The sequence below is a fragment of the Cornus florida genome, unplaced genomic scaffold (genome assembly GCF_030987335.1).
Source record: "Cornus florida cultivar Cherokee Brave unplaced genomic scaffold, ASM3098733v1 CherokeeBrave_3.0.0_Hap2_Chr05, whole genome shotgun sequence".
Taxonomy (NCBI): Eukaryota; Viridiplantae; Streptophyta; class Magnoliopsida; order Cornales; family Cornaceae; genus Cornus; species Cornus florida.
Genome location: NW_026775575.1, coordinates 27,631,686 through 27,651,089, shown reverse-complemented (window position 1 = coordinate 27,651,089; position 19,404 = coordinate 27,631,686). Strand labels below are relative to the sequence as shown.

At 39.3% G+C, this 19,404-nt stretch overlaps 1 protein-coding gene across 1 annotated transcript; it reads left to right on the top strand.

The window, feature by feature from the left end:
* The first annotated feature begins 5,359 nt into the window (after positions 1–5,359).
* Positions 5,360–6,937, top strand: LOC132309107 (uncharacterized). Its single transcript, XM_059807460.1, has 3 exons — positions 5,360–5,419; positions 5,504–5,598; positions 5,818–6,937. Exons 1-3 carry the CDS (start codon positions 5,360–5,362, stop codon positions 6,935–6,937), a joined length of 1,275 nt encoding a protein of 424 aa, XP_059663443.1.
* The last annotated feature ends 12,467 nt before the right edge of the window (positions 6,938–19,404 follow it).

The following is a 19,404-nucleotide window of genomic DNA, read 5'->3' as shown; positions in this document are numbered from 1 at the left end:
GGACATCAAAACATTAAGTAGAAATAATTAAAAGTAAGTAAACGGTAATGTTTAGAGAATAACTATTGAACGAAAAACAATGGGATTGGAATGATGACGTAAATAATTTGTGGTTCAGAATGGCGAATTGCATGCGGGATAAGGTGAAAGATATTTTGGGATAAATTGAAGGAAAGAAGGTTATTGAGAAAGAAACATGGCGGTGGGGTGAGGAAGTGCAATAAGTGATCAAGAAGATTGTGAGCAAAGCCAAGTGAAACTCACTAAATGAATTATATGAAAATTTAGGCACGAAAATGGGTGAAAAAACTATTTATAAATGAGTAAAGAATTGAGATCAATTAAAGACGCGAACCAAATTAGATTTACGAAGGACATAATAATAAAATATTAGTCAACGAAAACGAGATATTAGTTGGATGGAACAAATTAGTTCCAAAATCTGTTAAATGAGTAATACCCTAGAGAGGAAGTTAAAGTAAATGAATTTAACATGGGAATAATAAATAGAATCACCAATAAGGAAGTAGAGGACACACTTAAGAAGATGGGGAGTATACCAAATAATATACCCATAGAAGCTTGGAGAATGCTAGGGAAAACAAATAGAACACCAACAGAAGAAGTCCATGAATGCCTCCCTCTTTTTTTCTTTTCTTTTTTTTTTTTTTTTTTTTTCTTCTTTTCCCTAGTTGGGTACTCACACACACATGCATCCACGGAGGCTCGAACCCCTGACCTCTCTTTGAGAAGTAGGAACTTGGTACTGTTAAGCCACTGACCTGTTGGTGCCTCCCTCCTTTATCGCTCTCATATCCCTAAGAAGGGTGGTGCCATTGATATCATGGATTTTCTTATATATGTCATGGAGATGATGGGATTTGGTGTGATGTGGAGGGGATGGATTCGATTATGTATTTTCCTAGTGAGGTTCTAGTGATTCTGAATTGCATTGCATCTGGCTTTTTTGGCAGTTCGAGAGGTTTGAGACAAGGAGATCCTTTATCCCTTTCCCTTTTTATCATAGTGACGGAGGCATTCAGCATGTTGATTAGGAGAGCGGGGAACCTGGGATACATCAAAGGCTGGGTTGGCAGGGATCTTCTAGTCAGATTGGGATTCCCTCACCTGGCTTTTTGCGGATGATACCAATGTTTTATGTGATGTTAAGGCGAGCCAGTTAAGGTACATAAGAGGGTTCTGGTGTGCTTCGAGGTGATCTCGAGACTGAAAAGCAACCTTGCAAAGAGTGAGATTATGCCTGTGGAGGAGATTGATTAGCTAGCCAGTATTTTAGAGTGCAGACTAGGGTCTTTTTCGTTGAATTACTTGGGCCTACTGCTGAATTACCTAGGGAGATTGTCTTGGGATCCAGTTGTGTAGCAGTTTAAGAGGCACTTGGCTGGTTGGAAGAAACAGTTTCTTTCAAAGGAGGACAGCTGACCCTTCTGAAGAGCGACCTTTCAAGACTTCCCACTTACTTTATATCCCTCTTCCTGATTTCGGCTTCTGTGACAAGGAAGATTGGGAAACTACAGAGGAACTTTTTTTGGGGCGGCATGGGTGATGAACTCAAGTACCATCTTGTGGGGTGAGAGCATATTTGCAGACCTGTTCAGAAGGGAGGGCTGGAAGTGAGTAGGTTGGACTTGTTTAACAAAGCTTTTTTTATTAAATGGTTGTGGAGGTTTGGAGTAGAGAGTCAGAGATTATGGATGAGAGTCATCTGTTTAAGATACTGAGAGTTGAAATGCTATTGGTGTTCTTTGATGGAGAGATCCTAGGGGTGGTGTAAGGCTGTAAACTTTTGGAAGAATATTTGGAAGGGTTGGGATGAGTTCTCAAAGCATATTCGCTTTAAGGTGAGGGATGGGCACCATATTAGCTTCTTGGAGGATGCTTGGTGTGGTTAGAAGTCTCTAAAGAGTCTTCTGAGATTGGCCGAGATTACGAGGGACAGGCATATGTTGGTCCCCCACTATCATCTTGATGATAGAGGTTGACTTGAGACGTGTAGTTTGAGAGGCTGTTACATGATTGGGAGGTAGAGGATTTGGTTAAGTTTTTGGATATGCTATATAGCCAAGTGATTTCTAGGGTGGGGATGAGTTGATGTGGAAGACTTCGAGCAAGGGGAGATTCGAGGTCCGACATTTCTATTGTCAGGTGATGGATGCTTAAGGAATGTCCTCTCCATGGAAAGGAATTTGGCACTCGAATGCCCTTTGAAGGTGGTAGCCTTTTTTGGTTGGACAATTGCTTTGGGAAGGATTTTGACCATTGACAATTTGAAAAGGTGACAGCAAATTTTTGTCAATTGGTGTCGTATGTGCAAGAGGGATGAAAAGATGGTGGATCATCTCTCTCTACATTGCCCTTGGGTAAAGGATTAGTGGGATATGATGCGTGCCATCTTTGGGATCCAGTGGGTAATGCCAGAGTCCACGAGAAGATTGATTGATGCTTGGGGACAGTTGCCGAGTGCGTGCCCAAGTCAAAGATGCATGGAAGACTGTCCCATTTGCCCTTGGTGGGCCTTATGAATAGAGAGGAATATGAGATCCTTTGATAGAGTGGAGTCTCCTTGGGGAACATTTAGATTATATGTCCTTAGGTCTATTTTCTTTTGGATTCAATGCTATAATTGTAAACCTTTGGAGATTCTTTTGGATTTTGTGGATAGTTTGAGGCTTTGGGTTTTTGTGCAGTTTATTCTCCCTGCTTCCTTTTCCCTCACTGTTGGGCACTCTTTAATGAATATTTTTTTTAAAAAAGAAAAAAGAAATTTATTTAATGAACTTGCAACATCTTTCGACCCTCTTCCTTCCTTAAAACTTCCCTCTAATAAGAACTCACAATCCTCTTCACTTTCTTATCAGACTAGATATTGAAGGTATGGAGGTGTTTAATGAACAGTGAGAAGTTAGAGAGCGAGTTACGAAAAAAAAAAAGTTGAGAGAGAAAGGTGAGAGTATGCAGTGTGAGAAAATTGGTATGGCAGCCATGGTGGTTCATGGAGATCATATTCATTGGGGTGCGGTTCAAGTCAATGGTAGTTGTGATATTTTCTTAGATTGTAGTTTATGATGGCCTGTGTGAGAGAAAATTTAGTGCAGAGAGGGAAGATAGAGAAGCTAGATAAAAGGTTATTTTTTTTCTCATCACATAGGAATAAATCGTCATTTAAAATAATTAGTATCTATAATAACTGTGTAATTTTGTTCCAATATTAGGGCACCTTTGGTGTTAAATGAGAAAGTCTTTCACAGCCTTAACAGATAGGAGCTAACTATATTTTTGGCCTTAATGGACATGAGTTAACTATATTTTTGCCCAAACCTCCGAGGATTTGGTTGAGTTTTTGGATATGCTATATAGCCAAGTGATTTATGAGGTGGGGATAAGTTAATGTGGAAGGCTTCGAGCAAGGGGAGATTTGAGGTCCGACATTTCTATTGTTAGGTGATGGATGCTTAGGGGATGTCCTCTCCATGGAAAGGAATTTGGCACTCGAAAGCCTCTCGAAGGTGGTGGCCTTTTTTGGTTGGACAACTGTCTTGGGGAGGATTTTGACAGTTTGAAAAAGTGGCGGCAGATTCTTGTCAATTGGTGTTATATGTGCAAGAGGGATGAAGAGATGGTGGATCATCTTTCTCTACATTGCCCTTGGGCAAAGGATGAGTGGGATATAATGCGTGCCATCTTTGGGATCCAGTGGGTAATGCCAGAGTCCACGAGAAGATTGATTGATGCTTGGGATAGTTGCCGAGTGTTTACACCCTTATTTTCTCCCATTGGAAAAGCAGATACGTGGAAGGAATTTTTGGTCAAGCTAGGTTCTGGCACATTAAAGCATTTAGGTCAAGCCAGTTTCTGATGGGTGAAAGTTTTACTCAAGGAAGATTCTCAGTAAAATCCAATTAGATATAGTTTGGTTATATTAAACTACTCTAATTTGATGAAGGCACGTGGAATAAGGTTTGATTCAAAAAAGCCCATGAAGATGGGGATTTTAGCAGTTGAATTAACATGGAAGTCCATTGTAGAAAAACCACGTAAGAGATATGACTTGGTCAAAGGAACGTGTCAATTATTGGAGTTTTAGACGTGGAGATTAGAGTTCCAAAAAATATGGAGGTTGGTTTTCTTCAAAAGCCACTATATTAGCTATAACCAATTGCACGTTTGGGGCCATTGCTTCCACCATCCGAGAAAATAGGAGTAATGGTCAATTGCTCAGACAAAAAAATTCGTGCAATTTATTTGGGAATAATGGAATCAAAGCATGATTACATGTGATGGCACGATTACATGGAAGTTCCAGAAGAATCAAAGTATGATTACATGTGATGGCACGATTGCATGAAAGTTCTAGAAGAATCAAAGGCACGATTGCATGGCTTGGACACTTGGAAGCATTTGGAGACATCAATGGAACTGCTCGGAACTGCTATTGTAACTGATTATATTTTCATTCTATAAATAGGTTATTATGTTGTAACGTAATAGGCCTGCTCAATGCCCAACACAACCCAGCATTTCAATACAAATTCTTATTTTCATTGCAATGCAATTTCATTACGATTAGTCTTAGTCCTGCACTTTACTTTTCATTAGATAATTTTACATTCAATTCAATTACTTTCTCAAGTAGTTCATTCCTTCCTAGCCAGTTAACTATCCCGAAGTCCTCTATCAAAGATAAAAAGAACCCTGAGGTGTTCATTCTAGACCACATCACAGTCGCCTGGTCTCGCAATCTTCCTTCTGGAATATTGTTTGGATCTCTCTTCAGAACTATTGTAGTTCTTGGCACACCCATCTGGTTCCATCGGAACTGACCGCCTTTTACAGGCCAAATATAGTGGCACGTCCGGCGGGACATTCTGAATGGAGTGTTTCAATGGCGGAAAGAAAAAGACACTGCAAATCTATTCAAGATCCTGCCAAAATTAAAGGGGAACAAGATATTGAACTTCCTGATGAAAGTTCGCGTGCTGTTCCTAAAGAAGGAGAAAATATGGTTACAAAGTTCGTTGAAGCAATGACGAATGGACCTACCATGAATGCTATAGAGAAGAGTGCTCGTAGTCATAAAGAAGCCGTCTTTGCACAAAATGAAAAGGCAGATCACATGTTGGATCAGTTAACTTTGCTTAACTAGTCTTTTACAAGTTTTTCTCAAAGCTTGGCAAACATTTCTCAAAGCTTGGCCAACAAGCCAAGCAATTCAGAAGGTTCTCAACAATCGGCCGTTCCAGTGAACAAGCCAAGTACTTTTGTTAAGGGGAGTCCTTCTCATTAGCCTGTGAGTATCATACCATAGGCATAAACAGTGCAGGTGCCACCTATACAATCAATGTCCATTCCAGTGACCCAGCAAGTGCAGAATTCAGCTCCTGCGACTATGTCTCAACAGGTTAGTCATGAAGTTTTTTCTAACAATTTGTATCAATTTGGGTCTTCTTAGGGTAAAACTCAAGTATGTCAATTGGGAAATTAGTCGTATTTTCCACCCAATGTTGGCCAGCAGAATGTTCAGCCACATCCTACCATTCCTCAAAGACCACCTCAGGTTTTTCCTGTAGCAGGTGGGGGGTAAAACATACCAAGGGAGCCTCCTGACCAAAGAGGCAATAGAGGTCACTGGAGGAATAACCTAGACCCAAACACATTTTCAATGATGTTTGGGGGGCAACCCATGGCCAACCAACCACAAGGATGGCCGGAGAATTACCAACCATAAGTCCAGTCACCTGTGATGTAGGATAGATGCCAACTTGCTGAATTCTTTCAGTAAGAATTTGGTTTGACTAGAAGGGGTGGAAGACCTATCTATAGGAAACCATACCCTGAGTTCATAGATAATGTTGAATATCCAAGGAATTTTAGAATTCCTGAATTTGCCACTTTCAGTGGCGAAGGCAACCAATCCACCGTAAAACACATAAGCCGATTCACAGTTCAATGTGGTGAGGCAGGAGGCAATCAATGGTTAAAATTCCGGTTGTTTCGTAATACTTTAACCAGATATGCCTTTAGATGGTACCCTAATTTACCTGTAAATTCCATTAATAGTTGGCATCAGTTTAAAGAAATGTTCCATTCACATTTCTATCGAACTGAGCCAGAAGTTTCCATGGCTGATCTTTCTAGGCTTAACCAGTTGCCAGGAGAATCCATAGAAACCTTCCTATCCAGATTCAGAAAGGCAAAGCATAAGTGTCATGTAGATCTTCCCGAAGTCGAGTATGTTAGAATGGCTGTCAATGGTCTAGACTTTGAATTGCACAAGAAATTTGAAGGGGTAGAGTTTCGTGATCTCTTTGACTTGGCGAGTAGAGTTGCCAAGTATGAAGGATTACTTCATGAGGAAAAGGATAGAAAAGCTTCCTCAAAAGGAACGTATTATCGCGACCCAAATTATGAAGTCTTTGCTGCTAACCTTGATAGCGATGTTAAGGTCCATATGGCAGAGTTAAACATAAAAAAGCCATATATTTGTGAGGCACTTGTAAAGTTAAAATCTGTAGCTACGACTAGTGCCCAAGCCGCTTCTATTTCAAATAAGAAAGGGATACTTGATTCCACCAAAGGATATTCCTTTGACATTACCAAGGCTGAGCAAATATTCGACTTACTGATGGCTGACAAGCAGCTAATTCTAACTCCTGCGCATAAACTCCCAACTCCTAATGATTTACTTGGAAAAGAATATTGTAAGTATCATAATTTTTGGAGACATTCAACTAATAATTGTGTTATTTTTCGTTATATTGTGCAAAAAGCAATTAAGGAGGGGAAGATGAAGTTTCTAGAGAAAAGTGAAGCAATGGGAATAGATGGGAATCCCTTTCGAGTAATAGTCACTACTAATATAATTAATATCACTGCTGACCATCCCAGAAAGAAGGTGGACTTAAAGGAAGGAGGCTAAAGGGAAAATAGTTACTGAGCCAGAGTCAATTCCATTGGAAAAAACTATGGCAGAATTAGAGAGGCAACTCCGAGAAGCTCAAATTACCCTTATCCAGCAAGGGTGTTGTCCTCAGTGCAAGGTCCATAAGTCCATGGGCAAGAACAAAGAGGGGCAGACATCAAGTGACGAGCGTGGCCAGAAAAGAAAGGTTCATGACAGATTGACTTCCGTCAGCCGGTAGAATCGGTTACTGTAACTATTCCAGTTAAAGAACGACATGTTGACAGAAGGCCTGTTAATCAAAAAAGGCCTGAATATACATAAAACTCCAGTTTTTGACCAAGGAATTTGGAAGTAAGGGATTATGAGAAAAGAAGCATTCTCTTGCCTAGGAAAAACGATTCCAGGTTTCATGAAGAGAAATTGTAAAGGCTTATCGGAAAAGATTAGGAGTTTGGTAGTGTTTCTCATGGAAAGCCCAGAGTCGATTCAGAAGTCTGGGTAAAGAAAGAAACCAAAACCCTCAATCCAAAGACGGTCAAGCCCCCAATTCCTTATTCAGAAATGTGGAAAAGGGTGGACCATCCCAAGTTTCCCAAATATAGGGATGCAACTTACACGCAAACACAAAAGCGTCGTTTTCAGAGAAGAAGAGTAGAAGGAAGAAAGTTGTGGGAGGAGGATCATGGTTGGAAAGCCAAAAGTGAAGTAAAAAAGCCCACAGAAATTAGCAAGGGGAAGAGATAGAGTCCCAGACTATTTAGAAGACTTTACTTCTGAGCTAGAAGAGTCCCTTGTAGAAGAGGATAAGGCGCAAAAAGTAATCCCAATAAAAGAACTAGAGATTTCTCAGAACTCATCCAACTTGAAGAAAATCTGTTTTGGGAACTTTCCAGAAGAAATGTCATGTAACATGGTTGTTATCCTTCCATTGGTCTTTGAGTCTAAACCAAATCAACCATCTTTAATGGTAGGTGATGTTGTTGATGACGAGTCAATTCCAGAAGAAATAGAAGTTGTTGAATTAGATTTGGTTCCAGAGAAAAGGATTGAAGGTATACACATAGAAGAAATTACAGAGGAATTTTCAAAAGAAGAAGCCGACGCTTTCCAAGAGCCTTGTGAAATTGAAATTCAAGATGATGTACTTCCAACTCCAAAGAAGGTGGTTTTAGAGAAACCCCCTGTTGGAATGATTCAGCAGTTGAAGCCACTCCATATAAAGGTATTAATTGAGGGCAGTCCACTTTCAAGAGTTTTGGTGGACAATGGCTCAGTGCTGAATATTGTTCCCATTAATGTCAGGAGGAAGTTGACAAGACAGTAGAGGATGTAATTCCTAGTGATGTGGCTATTAGCAGTTTTACTAGAGGTTCAGTGGAAACACAGGGAATTCTTCTATTGGAATTGACTGTTGGAGATGTTATAATCATGATAACATTCTTTATTATGGAATCCACAACGGCCTATAATTTATTATTAGGCCGCGAATGGATACATCCCAATTTTTGCATTCCATCTACTTTGCATCAAATGCTAATTTTTTGGGATGGCGATGAAGTTAAGATTATAGAAGCAGACAATAAACCATTCATTGCGAAAGTGTATCATACAGATGCTGAACTTTATAATGGAGAGTTTGTGCCAGTAAGGTTCATTGGAAAAGACAGCAAGGGCTGACCCAAGTCAGCAACAATGAGAAAAACTCTTATAGAAGAAGAAGTTAAGGAGTTGTTCTAGGAGATGTCAAGGCAAGCAATCCTCTCACAGGCTGACGTCTAATGCCTTTCACTTTGAAAAGTTTTAATGGAAGAAGCTCACAAGAAAGAGAGGGCAAGAAACTAGGCGGTGAACTGTTGCCTGGCAAGATTAAAAGCATACCTAACCGAATTACGGTTGGAACGAAGTAGACGATGTGCTAAGGTACTTTCCAATAACTTAGTAAAAGCCACAGAAGATCTAGAAGGTAAAATGGATGCAATCCAACTAGAAAATTTGAAGTCTGCTCCAGCAAAGCTTGATGATTTAAAGGCCGAGGTTTAGGATCCACTGTTAGAAATTAATTTGGAGACAGAGGAAGATCCACGGCCAACCTATATAAGTGGGCTGTTAGAACCAAATTTTTAAGAGGAATTGATTTCTCTCTTGAAAGAATTCAAAACCTATTTTACTTGGACATATGAAGAGTTGCCTGGTCTTTCTAGAAAATTGGTGGAGCACAAGCTACCAATCAAGGAAGGGTACCGGCCTTTCAAACAACCTCTTAGAAGAATGTCACACGAGGTTATTCTGAAAGTCAGAGAAGAAATTAAAAGGCTTTTAAAGGCGGGTTTCATCAGAACTACCAGATCAATTGGTAGATTGATGGGTCTCGTCGACTATCAATAATAATCAACCTTTTGCAATAGCACAAATCATTATAAAATAGGGCTATTGGACGGGTAAGTCGAACCACTGGGAATGTTAGCTTATGGCAATCAAGCTTGTAAGATTAATTTATGGTTTGATTTATGAAAGAAAGTTTTTGGATTGGTTTGTTTGTCACATACATAAACTGAAATTAACTACAAATAAATAATTTGAATTTCAAATAAGGAGAGTGTGGGAAAGGCTAGGGAATTGACTTCACCACAAGCCATATAAACATGCCTAATTGCGATTAACTTGGGGAAAAAATATACATGTAACCATGATATCTAGAAATACAAGACAACTACAATATCTTTAAGAAGTTCACACATTCAAGAATTAAGTATAATCCATCAAAGGTTGGTATAATTCATCTATCTAAACTAGGGTATAGCATGAAATATCCTTCCTAAGCTATGAACTATCAAAGTCCTCAATTTGTGTGGTAAGTGCACATGAAGTCAAAAACTAAGCGATAATCCATTAAAGGTTTCCCTAAGCTATAGACTATCAAAATTTCCATACAACATGTCAATAAAACCATTGTATAATCTTATCTTCATTCTCACTATAAAGATGTAAGTAGCATAATCATGAAGAAACAATTTTTTAGACAAGATAAGAGTCTCAACAAGATTAAATATGGAATGCAACACAAATACATCAAAGTGTATCTCTAGATTATACAACTTGTCACATATATGCAAAGTTCCCCAAATATAAACACAATTAAAACATATTTACTTGACAAGGGTTACATCAACTCCTTAGGAAGATAGTTAGCCTCTCATGGTTGAAGTTGCATCCCCCAAAAGAGCTAAAGAGCTTCCATTTTCGTGCACCCCCTCTCCCTCTTCTCCTCAGCCCTCCTTTTCTCTACACCCTAAAATTCTCTCTCTAGACTTTGCAAAAAAAATGAGATATGGATTTCTTACCATCCATGCCTTATTATATCCACCTTATCCTCCTATCTACCCCCAAATTCGTGGTCCATAAGCCCATAGACAATTTTAGAGCAATCCCTTAATTAAGGGGATAACATTAGGCGAAGAGGAGGGAGCCCATGCTCTCTTGTTTGCAGATCGGTGGGCGCCTGCGGCTTCACGAGGCTACTGGCCCTTTTGGCGGGCGCCCGTGGGTTTCTTGCGGGCGCCCGCAGCTTGTCCTCAGCTCTGCGCACCTTTGGTAAAAAGGCCATAACTCCCTGCTCCGAACTCCAAATGATGAATCCTTTGATGATTTGGAAAGCTAACTCAAAGCTCTAAGTACATCATGTTTAATGGAAGTCCAATTCTCAAGTTTGGTGGGCCAAAAATGAAGAACAAAGTTGAACTTCACTACTGTCAGGCTGTAAATTTCAGCATTGCACACCTGGGGTAAAAATGACATAACTGTTTGGATACAAATCCAATTGAGGCAAACTTTATATATATGGAAAGATGACTCATAGCCCTTCATATTTCATGTTTTACTAAAGACCAAATTCACAAATGAAAAGGGTCAAAATTGGAGGCCAAAGTCTAACGGAATATCAACCAACGCCCGCGCTGTTACAGCCTTGCACCAATTTGCTACTTGCAACCTGAAATGATTTGGCTCGGCCTGAAGACATGGAAATTCTTCCTAAAACTTTTTGCATAGAGCGTCATGAGTCCCGTGGATCATTAATCATGGCCAAAACGAAGGTCCCTGGCAACGGCGTGCTTTGATTCTTTAAGAACTCGTCAAAGCATATCTTTTAACTCTCTTTGGGGAACCAACCTGAAAATAAACAAAAGCATGCAAATGAAGCTAGAATATGCAATATGATAAAATAATGGACTTAACTAATGCAAATAAGGGTGCTTAAATATGCAATATTCGGCGCTTATCATAGATGCAGCGACAAAGAATGGAATTCTATCATTCATGGATGGCCATTCTGGTTACAATCAGATCTATATTGCTGAGGAAGATATTCCAAAAATGGGGTTTAGATGTCCAGGTTTTATTGTGACATTTGAGTGGGTGGTCATGCCGTTTGGCCTTAAGAATGCAGGTGCTACCTACCAAAGGTCAATGAATGTAATTTTCCATGATGTGATTAGTAGGTTTATAGAGATTTATATAGACGACATGGTCATCAAGTCATGAGGATGGACTTGATTAACCTTAACACTTGATTAACCTGGAGATGGCCTTTAAAAGGATGAGGATGCACAAGTTGAAGTTGAATCCATTGAAATGTGCTTTTGGAGTTTCAGCTGGAAATTTCTTAGGCTTTCTGGTCCATCAGAGAGGAATAGAGGTTGACAAAAACAAAGCTAAATCCATTATGGAAGCACAACCTCCTCAGAGTAAGAAGGAGCTTTAGAGGTTTCTAGGGCAGATAAGTTTTCTTCGCAGATTTATTTCCAACCATGCTGGAAAAACCCATGTTTTTTCATATATTTTGAAGTTGAAAGAAACAAAAGATTTCCAGTGGACAAACCAGCATCAAGCAACTTTTGAAGAACTCAAGAGATACTTAGTCAATCCACCAGTAATGATGCCACCAATAAAGATACGGCCTTTAAAGTTATACTTATCGGCTGCTGAGGAATCCATTGGGACTCTATTGGCATAAAATAATGAGTGGGGAAAGGAACAGGCTGTTTACTTCCTTAATTGAGTACTCACTCCAGTGGAATGTAGGTACACTCCAATTGAAAAGTTATGTCTTGCTTTGTATTATTATGCTTCCGGTTGTTATGTACATTGTTTCTCAAAGTGATTTGATTAAGTACATGCTATCGAGGCCTTTGATTACTGGAAGGATTGGAAAGTGGTCATTGGCTTTGATGGAGTTTAGTTTTGTAATAACTTGAACTCGAGGGTCTGAATCGCTAACCGAGTCCTTACCCGAACCGGAGGTCAACTAAAAATGTTACCATCCTTTCCTATATCAATTCATAATATACGTGTCATCCCAAGGTTTATAAATAATAATAATAATAATAATAATAATAATATTAATATTAAAATGAGATCATAGTTACAAAATATGTCAAACAGTCCAGTAACCCATCAAAACCTGTGGAGGAACGTCGTCCACCATTTCCTTCCCATGACCTGAAAAATGTTAAAATGATGGGGTGAGCTAAACGCTCAGTAGGAAGTGTCTAAGACACACCTCTTATGACCCCGTAAATCCACATAGAGAATAGAAAACAAGAGAACGGAATCATATCTAGGGAGTTAAGTAAAACCACTGTATCATCAACAAACATACATATCTCAACCAATTACCAAATGCACCATGTATGCCAATGATGTGCCATGCCTTGCAATGTCACTCCCCATTTCTGAAACCATACCTTTTGAACTTCCAAACCGTTAGTGTAATCCAACCCAAGGCACCTCCGAGGCGTCACGAAAAGAGGATTGGCTAGCCATCCACAACCATAAGGCACCTCCAAGGCGTTGCATCCGGCCTGCTAGGGTCTCTTCCTAGTCCCTTCTCTAGACCATACTAACACCACGAACCACTAGGTGCCTCCTAGGCGTCTGGGTTTTCACAAACACTTTTCAAAAACTTTTCCCTAAAACAATTTCATCGGTTTTTTTTTTTAAATACTTTTCCCCTTTTTCTTTCCCAATGGAAGCATGAATGCTTCATGTTTCACAATTTACAATAATTTTCACATCATCAAACCTTAACAACATTCCATACTAAAGAAGAATTTTCTCATGAATTTATAGCATGCTTTAAGTCAACAAATTTCTTCAATTACTCATATTAAATAAGGACATAATCACAAAAGCATGCTTTCCATATCCAATCAATAAATCATACTCACATATATTATTTACACATAACACCCACAGAGATACACATCATATATCTAGCATCACGACAATTTCTCAAGAAAATTTACAATAAATCCTATACATTCCATCTACATCATGATCACATTATTAAGGGAAATCTTAACATTTATTTTCATAATTTCAACATCACTTTTCTTAACAATTGAAAATCATGGGGCACCTAAAATGTCAATACTAAGCATGTATCTTCACCACCAAGTATATAACCATAATTATTGGTTCAATTAACACGTATAATACATCCATCACCTTAATTACATACAACCACAACAACAGAAGCAAAATTGCTAATATCAAACATGCTTAGAATCAAATTAAAGGGGAAAACTCACAAAAGATCAAAGAAAATATGAATTAGAGCACCCCTACCTCTTGATTGTAGAAAAGCCCCAAATGGGTCCAAGTTTTCAGAATTCTTAGAGTGGCCAAAAGCTGAAATTGTTTATATAGACTTGAAGATCTCACCGAGCTCTTTGAATTGCTGCAAACGGCACTCAAAAATTCCCACCGGTTGAGAAGTAATCAAACTTTAAAGTTTTGAAACAAAGTGAAAGAAAAAAAAAATGAAATGGAAAGGGTAAGAAGAGATGGTGCCGGGGAGAGAGAATGAGGGAGAGAAATTGTGAGGCTAAGTGGCCTTTTGGCCACACAAATTACACTAGTGGGGTGTCCCACCACAAAATTTATTTTTGACTTTTCTTTTTCTTTTTTTAAAATTTACTACCACACTTATCTATATATATATATATATATATATATATATATATATAATAAAAAATAAAACACAAACATTACAATCTACCCTCCTTAAAGGATTTTGTCCTCGAAATCTATCCTCCTTAAAGAAGGAGGCCCTTAACTACACCCTTTCTCGAGAACACCTCATAAAACCCCAAAACCATGAACTCACCAAAATTATTGCCTTTGACATCGAACGTCACCAGGTAATCAGACACAACTACCACAAAACTCCAACGCTCATCACCCTATGAGGGCACTCATCACTTAAAACATCGCAACGCAAAACCAACTAGTACGCTTTACACTATACATGACTCAAAATGGATATCAGTCTACTCTACACAGTCACGAAAGGCTCTAAAGTGCGAGAAAAGAACAATCATTAGACCACCGAAAAAGACAACATCAAACCTCAACTCATCCTCCAAAGGACACCCAAAATCCCAGACAAGGAAGTCTATCCATCACACAGTCAAGCTCAAACTAAATCTATACATCTCTGTTAAACCAACACTCGCCATCTATCACAAAGCTACACCATCACATACCAGTACAAACGACCACCAACCACACCATACGACAATCATCATACTAAAAAACTTCAAGAAGACAAAACAACAGATTTCCTAAAGACTAAATAATCATGAGTCGCCAGAACATTAAAACGTACTATCCAGTATCCTGGACACAAATCCTCAAAACGAGATTCTCAATAATCAATGATTGCACCAGAAAAACTTTATTAGACACTTAGTCCTACCTAGTGATCGGTATGACAATTATACATCCACCTTTGCAATAGCACAAATCATTTGTAAAATAGGGCTATTGGTCGGGTAAGTCGAACCACTAGGACTGCCAGTTTATGGCAACTAAGGTTTTTAAATTCCCTTTAGTTTGATGAAGGGTGTAAATAGAGATTTGTTGGTTTGTCACTAAAATTAAGAATTAAAATGCATAAAACACTAAAGTAAAGAGGTAGAGATAAATAAGAAGGGACTAGGGAAGTGAATCCACCTTCAACCCTATACATATGCTAGACAAAGACTAAATTGGGGATAGATAATATATAATGGTCAAGAATTATATAGCAACACATGATTGCCATATAATCATCAAGACGTTCCTTAATTAAAAATAAGAATGATCCATCAAAAGTTTATACATTTGAACTACCTAAACTAGGGTGTAGCATCAAGCATACTCTCTTAAGCAAAAGATCATCAAGCCTTTAATCAAATGATGAAGTACATGAAACTAGGAATCAAGCATAAACCATCAAGGGAAATACCTAAGCAATGGACTATCAAGTTTCTCTATTAACATACCATGAAAACCATTCCATGATCTCATTTCCATTGTCTCTATAGAAGTGCAAGCAATACGATTAAGAGAAGTAACCATCTAAGACAAGATGAATAACTCAAAATAATCATTTATAAACATTTAAAATCCATTACAACAATTTTAGGACTCTAGATCATGAAATGACCAAAGAATATACATTGTTATCCCACAATATAATCTAAATTAGAACATGCTTACAAGGGAGGGGCTTCATCACCTCCCTAGATGAAGGTTTAGTTACCCATGGATGCACTCGAGGAAAGAGGAAGCTTGAAGACTCCTTCCATTTTTGAGCTCAGCCCTAGCCACCCAAGAACTCTCCTATCTAATCTTTCTCTCTCTAGAAATCTTGATGTAAAATGTCCTCCTCTAGAAAGTCAAGCCTTCTTCTCCTTATCTACCAAAAATCTCCTCTTTCCCCCTCATTTCCAAGCTCCACTTCCCCAGGATGAAGCTGGACCACAGAAAAATGATAAGGGGACAAGGATTAGCTGGAAATCAGGGGCAGGTAAGTTGCCTTCTGCAAAATGGCGGGCGTTCGTGATGCGCCGGCGGGCGCCCACGGGGGCTCGCATTTCTGAAGATGGCTACTGGTATGAACGGCGGGCGCCCGCGGGAGCTCGGCGGGGGCCCGCGAATATGCGGCGGGGCCCCGCAAAAGTAGGCAGTGAGATGGGCAATTTGGCGGGCGCCCGCGGTAGCACGGCGGGTGCCCGCGGGTTCCTTTGCCTCAACTCCTTCAGCCATCTTCTTAACATCTTTTGTTGGTGCCACGACACTATCATGAAGTGAATGCAAGGCCATCAATTTCATACTCACGATGGCTTCAAAAACTGGACGCAACCAACAGTCCCCAACAACGGCTAGCTTTGGTTCTTCAAAAGTTTGCTAACACCGTTCTTTTAACCACCTTTAGGGGAACCGACCTGAACAAGGACAAAATAAACAAATAAAGCTAAACTATACATTCTAATCAATAACTGGACTCAACTAATGCAAATAAGGGCGTTTGAATATGCAATATTCGGCGCTTATCACCTAGTATACCTTGTCGCCCAAGACAAACCATCTGAATCCACCCTGTCACACCAACACATTGCACAATACTGTACTCTCACTGTTCCTGATTAATCGAACAATCAATGACCTTTGACCCGACATCGTGTTAAAGAGGAACTGATTTAAGAGAAATGGTTGGTTAGGCCATTCTCATCTGTTAGTCACTAATTGACTCTAGAGGGGGGGTGAATAGAGTCAAGGGCCAATTTTTTGCAATTTAAAAATATTAAATCTAATAAACTATTAAGCACAGAGAAATTAAAATATTCAAGCAGTGTATGGCACAAGTATAAGATAGATAGAGATGAGAGATTGCAATCATCGACTTGGCGATTTAGCGAGGTTCGGAAATTCCTACTCCTTGGCTCAAGGTCCCCCTTGAGACTTCCCAAAATCACTAGAGCTTCTCCTTAATGGTGGAGAGCTGATAAGCGCTGAATACTGTATATTCAAGCGCCCTAAATTACATTAACAAAGTCCATTAATTGATTATTTTATGTAGATTAACTCCATTTGCATGTTTTTATGCATTTTCAGGTTAAAGTGCAAAAAGGAAGCAAAAATGATGCCTTGTGGAATTTTGAACAAAAAGGGTGCCATTTCTGAATTTCTGGCAGCAGTGATCCTGACTTTTGTCGCCATTTTCGACCTAGCAAAATCAAGAACTGGACTTCCATGATAACATGAAAGATTTAGATCTCTGAATCAGCTTTCCAAATCTTCAAGCGGTTCATCATTTGGAGTTCGGAGCAGAGAGTTATGATCTTCTTAACAGAGGTGCGCAGAACTGTCTGGCAGCACTGAAGTACTGCCTTTCTCCCCATTTTCGACCAACCAGACTTGAGAATTGGGTCTTCATCAAAACATGAAGTTTTTAAAGCACTGAATCAGCTCTCCAAATATTCAAACAGATCATCATTTGGAGTTCAGGACACAAAGTTATAGCAGTTTTACCAAAGTAGATCAGCGTTGAGCAAGAAGAGCATGTTGCACATTACACTAATTTAGAGTGCTCGAGACCACTTTTCGAGTGCTCGAAAATCAGGCAGATTGCACTCGGAAATGGCTCAATTTCAACCACTTGCACATTGGTTTCCTCAATGCCATCTTCCTTCTTTATGAAGTGGTTGGAGGTGTTCCTTGGAGGAGAGAGAGGGTTTTGTTGGAGGATAAAAGGCTACCAAAGGCCACACATTTGCTATCCTACATTTTCTACAAGATTAGAGGAGAGAGAAGGGAGCAAAGGAGGTGTGTTCTTCAAGCACCAAGAAGGTTGCATGAAAATGGCCATGAAGATGGAGCTTCCTCCTTCTTCTAGCTTAGCAATGGGTAACTAACTCTTTCTCTAGGGAGGTGATGAAGTCCCTCCCTTGTAAGCATGTCCTAGGATAGTCTATTTTGGGGATTTGCCATGTATATTTTATGGTCTTTTCATAACCAAGAGCACCTCATTTGTTGTAATGAATGTTGATACATGTATCGATGATTTCTTTAAGTTGATTATCTTGCTTTAGATGATATCTTAGAGTAATCATATTGCTTGAGTTTTTCATGGTGAGAGTGGAAGCAAGGTTATGAAATGGTTTCATGGCATGTTGATAGGTGACTTTGATAGACCATTGCTTAGGAAATCCTTTGATGGTGTATGCTTAATCTCTAACTCCATGTGCTTTATCATTTTGTCAAGAACTTGATAGTCTCTCATTTAAGTAAATGTGTATAAGCTACACCTTAGTTAGGTAGTCTAAGCATGTTTATCTTTTGATGGATTATACTTGTTTGAGACCTAATGTACCTCTTGATTACTTATATGGCAACCATGTGTTGCTATGTAAGTCTTGACCATCATATGTTGTTTTTTCCCCAATTTAGGTCTAATCTAGCATATGTATAGGGATGGAGGCGGATTCACTTCCCTAGTCTCCTTTTCTCTATTGTTCTATTTCATCCTAAATTCCTTGCAAATTAGTGTTTTATGCACTTTGAATTCCTAATTTAAGTGACAACAAACAAAACCTTTATAAACAACCCCTCATCACTCTAGAATGATTCTAGACATTTAGGTTGCCTTAGACTAGCGCAGTCCCAGTGGTTTGACTTACCCGACCAATAGCCCTATTTTACAATGATTCGTGCTATTGCGAAGGTTGATGTATAATTGATCAACCGATCAATTTTTGGCGCCGTTGTCGGGGACTGCAAACGGTTTAGCGACCAAAGTTTTAGGGTTAAATTTAGTTTGGTTGTGCATATTGTGTCTTGTGAATACTCCTTGTGTGTTTTGATCATCTTCGTGTTGTAAGATTCTAGGGACTCGAAGCTCGGCGTGGGATTGCTAGCAAATTGTAAGTTTAGAGGACCCCAGGTAAGTCTCGTGACTTCTAGTTTCAAATTGTGAATATCGTGCATGTGTTAAGCTTAGACGTAGATAAATTGCAAGCCCTTGTCGAGGCTATTTCAATTATATATTTTTAATTCCAAGCATCGGTCCTTGTCGTGGCCATTTATTTTCTGTCTTGATAATTGAGGAGAAAGGGAACATTGTATGTGGAGTTGATGATAAAGATTTGTTGTGATGATGTTGTTGTGAATTGTTGATGTTCGGCCGTAGGTTACTCTCTCTACCCACACTTGACTCGCCTATTGATATAAATTCACTTGAAAGAACTCTTAGACGGAACCTTAGGGAACCCACTCTTACAAGGGGTCTTGAAACTGAATTCAATATAATGGGGGATAACGTAGGAAATCCGGGGAATGACAGGGCTGAAATTCCTAATGTAGAACCAATGACTCTTAGAGATCATTTCATTCCTACCACCTATGCTTCTCCTTCTTGTATAGTGATGCCAAACATCGATGCAGCTCAATATGAGATCAAGTCTAGTACCATTCAAATGCTTCCATCATTTCATGGCTTTGATAATGAAGATCCATACAAGCATCTTGATGAGTTCCTTGAAATCTGCTCGACCATCCGGTTGAGAGGTTTTCCGGACAATGCACTTCATCTCCATCTTTTCCCATTCTCCCTCAAGGATAGGGCAAAATATTGGTTGAACTCCCTCGCTCCCAACTCT